The 3,331-nt window shown below is 35.5% G+C and overlaps 2 protein-coding genes across 2 annotated transcripts in view; one reads left to right on the top strand and one right to left on the bottom strand.

Moving 5' to 3' along the window:
* Nucleotides 1-236: 236 nt before the first annotated feature.
* The window catches only part of LOC109543559, a 5,226-nt gene continuing 2,131 nt past the window's right edge, over nucleotides 237-3,331 (bottom strand). The window contains exon 6 of the mRNA XM_019913336.2: nucleotides 237-562. Within this exon, the coding sequence (XP_019768895.1) occupies nucleotides 301-562 (262 nt within the window). The 3' untranslated portion in view covers nucleotides 237-300. The remainder of the gene's footprint in view (nucleotides 563-3,331) is intronic.
* Nucleotides 1,354-3,331, top strand: part of LOC109543561 (SAGA-associated factor 11 homolog) — a 16,272-nt gene continuing 14,294 nt past the window's right edge. Inside the window, exon 1 of the mRNA XM_048662243.1 lies at nucleotides 1,354-1,444. The gene's annotated coding sequence lies outside the window, so the exon portion shown is untranslated. The remainder of the gene's footprint in view (nucleotides 1,445-3,331) is intronic.

Raw genomic sequence — 3,331 nt, 5'->3', positions numbered from 1 at the left:
AAAATCGGGGTCTCAAAATCAATGTTTCCAGTCAACTGCGTTCTGGCGGTAAAAAATCGTGTCTACCAAAGAAGAGCAAGTCGAATTTTTCACCATTTTGAGAAAACACTTGGTTCTACTGACGCTGAAAGTTTCATACAAATCGCCCTGCATCCGAAGGTTTGCCACCTTGGCAAAGGTGACTATGAAAATGAACGCTTTACCACAGCCGCACTCTCACCAGTAAGAAAAGGGCATTTTTGGAGGTAGTAATCCAAAGGCACGCGACTTTATTTAAACAAATTTAGCAATGGAGGCGACTTAATTTCTGGAACAGCACGAATTTGAATGAATAATTTTATTGGCCTGCGATGGGTGATTAAGATCGACGACGCTGCGGATTGGCCACCGGCTTCCAATGTGGCAGTTTTCGCTGCAGTACATTGCAGCAGCAGACAAGTTCTGCCAGGGCCCGGCTGCTGCAAATGACTCCGGGCAGTAAACCCCATTTTCTTGCCGGTACGGATAAAAAACCAAACGTGCTGGATTTACGTATTCCGAATGGCATTCTGAGGAGTTCCCACTAGGAACAGGGGAACAGGAAACCAAAATTATATGGGCTTCCATTCAGTGTGATCTTATACAGGGAGATTCAAAATTGGCGTCATTCCTCTGGGGGTGTTTTGGGAGTACAGAAAAAATAGTAAAATAAATTAAATGTTATTAAAAACTTAGATATTTGCAAAAAACTAGATCAGAAGGATGGCAACAATGTTTTTCAAGGTAATCTGCCTAATTAACATGACGTAAATACCTGTTCCGTCGTAATTATTAAAAACTCCGGTAACCACGGAGAAACATGAAGCAAAGAAAATAAAAGAGACAATAACATGCGTTGAGGTTAGGAGATCGGTGTCACCTTACGGTCAGTGTCATCTTTTTGGGACAAATGAGTGATATTCCTAAATCGGTCACAACTGTCATCCAAAATCACCTGTTAAAGGTTATGTATCATTGATGAAATAAAATACAATTATGTTGTTAAAACACAAGTGTTCGCGAGAGCAAGAAGTCCTGTCCGTTTCACTCCAAACATCTTTGTGTCCCAATCACTTTGAGTCTGGGCTCATATTTTGAGCAGCTTCTCGTGTGCGGTTCATTAACTGCTGCTCAATTTGAACCGGTGTTCGGAAGATCAGAGATTTAATGTGTTCTAGTGTCCTGTGCATATTACATACATGGTAGGAATGTAGGCTCTTCCTCGGGGGAGTTATCGGGACAATTAAATATCCGGTGGTGTTTGAGAACGTGCAGTTGTTGTGCAATGCTTCAAGTAATCCTGGAAGGCTCAGCTGCAATAATCTCCAATACCTGTTCCTCTAGGTCTGGAACCGGAGCACCTTTAGATTGTACACTATCTGCGTCCATTTCGGGCCACTCGTCTAGTGTGTAGCTGTTTGCTGATGTAAGTTCTTACAGCTTTTGCTATGTTACTGTGGCATTTTCCCATACCTAGTCACATATTCGCTGTTGGTTTACATTTTGTCAAAGGAGCTTCAAAATAAGCCACAGTTTGACAAATGCTTGCTATTATTGACAAAGGCTGTCTACCTGTAACTATCTGTTAATGACTAAATCTATCTGTTAATGACTGAATGAGAAGAGTACTTTTTTAATATAAAAAATTTCCGTAATTTGACAAAAAGATCGTAATTTTTTTTTTTTCGAATGCTTAAGTATTTCAATAGGCTACCAATTAAACGTGGGACCTTTTCAAAATAATGCTTAATAATAAAGTTGAAATTCGATCTTCAACTCAAAAAAAATGGTGTGCGTCACGGGACGCTCGACAGAAGTGGTAACGTCATAAATTAATAGAAACCATAAAATATTGAACTTTTTTTTTATTTTATATTATAATTTTAATATTCTTGTTAGTCTAATAATTTATAAATAGATCAGGAATAGGTAAAATTTAATTTAATTTCCTTTTGAATGTAATTTTTTTTAATTTGCAACATTTAACATTCTTTAACGAGATGTTGTACATATTGCTCTTCTTGGGTTTGTGTAAACTCTTCTTCTTGATTTTCTGTATTTTTTAGTCGTAATTTCTTATTTGCTTTGTATAATCTTTGACGGTCAGCACTAGTTCGTTGATGAAAGCTACTTTGACTTGATCTATTACTTAATGCTCCTTTTTTAGCACGAAATCGTTTTTGGCGTTCAGCATTACTTAATACTTTTCGAATTGTAACGTCTTTTTGTGACTGCTCTTGTGTATGTTGTTCATGAACGTCTGCTACAACTTGTATCTGAATAGGACTAAAAAATAAATTAATTTTGGTGATTGGAAGACGTTCTACCCGTTTAAATAGACGGTAAAACGAGGAAGAGCTATAGAGACAGGACACACTTGACACACTATATGTATACATAATGTAAGCCATCGCGCGTATGTTATAAAATTCTAACTAAACTAATCCAAGGCTAAAAAATTAAACTAAATTGAGAAGATTTAATCATAAAGGAATCAAAGTGTATATTAAGGGAAAAATCCATTTTGATGCGTGGTAAACGCAATTGGTCAAAGAAATAATATAGAGTATTGAAAATAAGCCCTAATAAATTCGTTTTACATATTTTGCAACTATAAGCTGAAGAGAGAATCGTATCGTCTTAACATCAAGAATGCGTTGCGTGATAGAAAATAAGAAGACAGAACCCATGTTTTCTGAAATAACCGAGGTAAACTCAAATATTTTTTCAATTCAATTCAAAACATTACATATTATTACAAAACAGTAATGATGTTTATCATTTTATGTTAAATATGAAAGATTACAAAATAGATATCCAAATATTGATAATTTGTTGTTACAAAATAAAATATCAAATAATAGAACATATTATTGCATTAAAAGTTATTAATAATAGTTGGGACACTTTATTTGCCCTTAATCTTGAGCGTTTTTCATAAATTGACTCTGCCTTCTTTAGAAAATATCCGCTCAACATCTGGTTTAACAATTGTCTCCGATGAAAACCACTAAACAACTAGGTAGTAATATTTTACGCGATCGGAACTTTGAATCGTGCAATACTATGCAAATGAAAATCATCTGGACATCATCTGGACTACAGACGGAGAGTAAGATATAGGGAATCGGTACCGGGATTCTATCGATACGATTTAATTTAATTTAATCTTTTCTTGATACGAATTTGCGTCCACAATCAATCACGCGATTTAAAATAGGTCCAACAGTTTTTCTAAAACTTTATTGTAGTGGTTCTTAGGCACAATTTTGTTGCACATCGATTGTTAGTTCTTGAAACAATATTTAACAGT

Source organism: Dendroctonus ponderosae, unplaced genomic scaffold, assembly GCF_020466585.1.
Source record: "Dendroctonus ponderosae isolate FM_Combo_2020 unplaced genomic scaffold, Dpon_F_20191213v2 Dpon_F_20191213_10, whole genome shotgun sequence".
In the NCBI taxonomy this organism is placed as follows: domain Eukaryota; kingdom Metazoa; phylum Arthropoda; class Insecta; order Coleoptera; family Curculionidae; genus Dendroctonus; species Dendroctonus ponderosae.
This window is presented reverse-complemented; position numbering and strand designations above follow the sequence as displayed.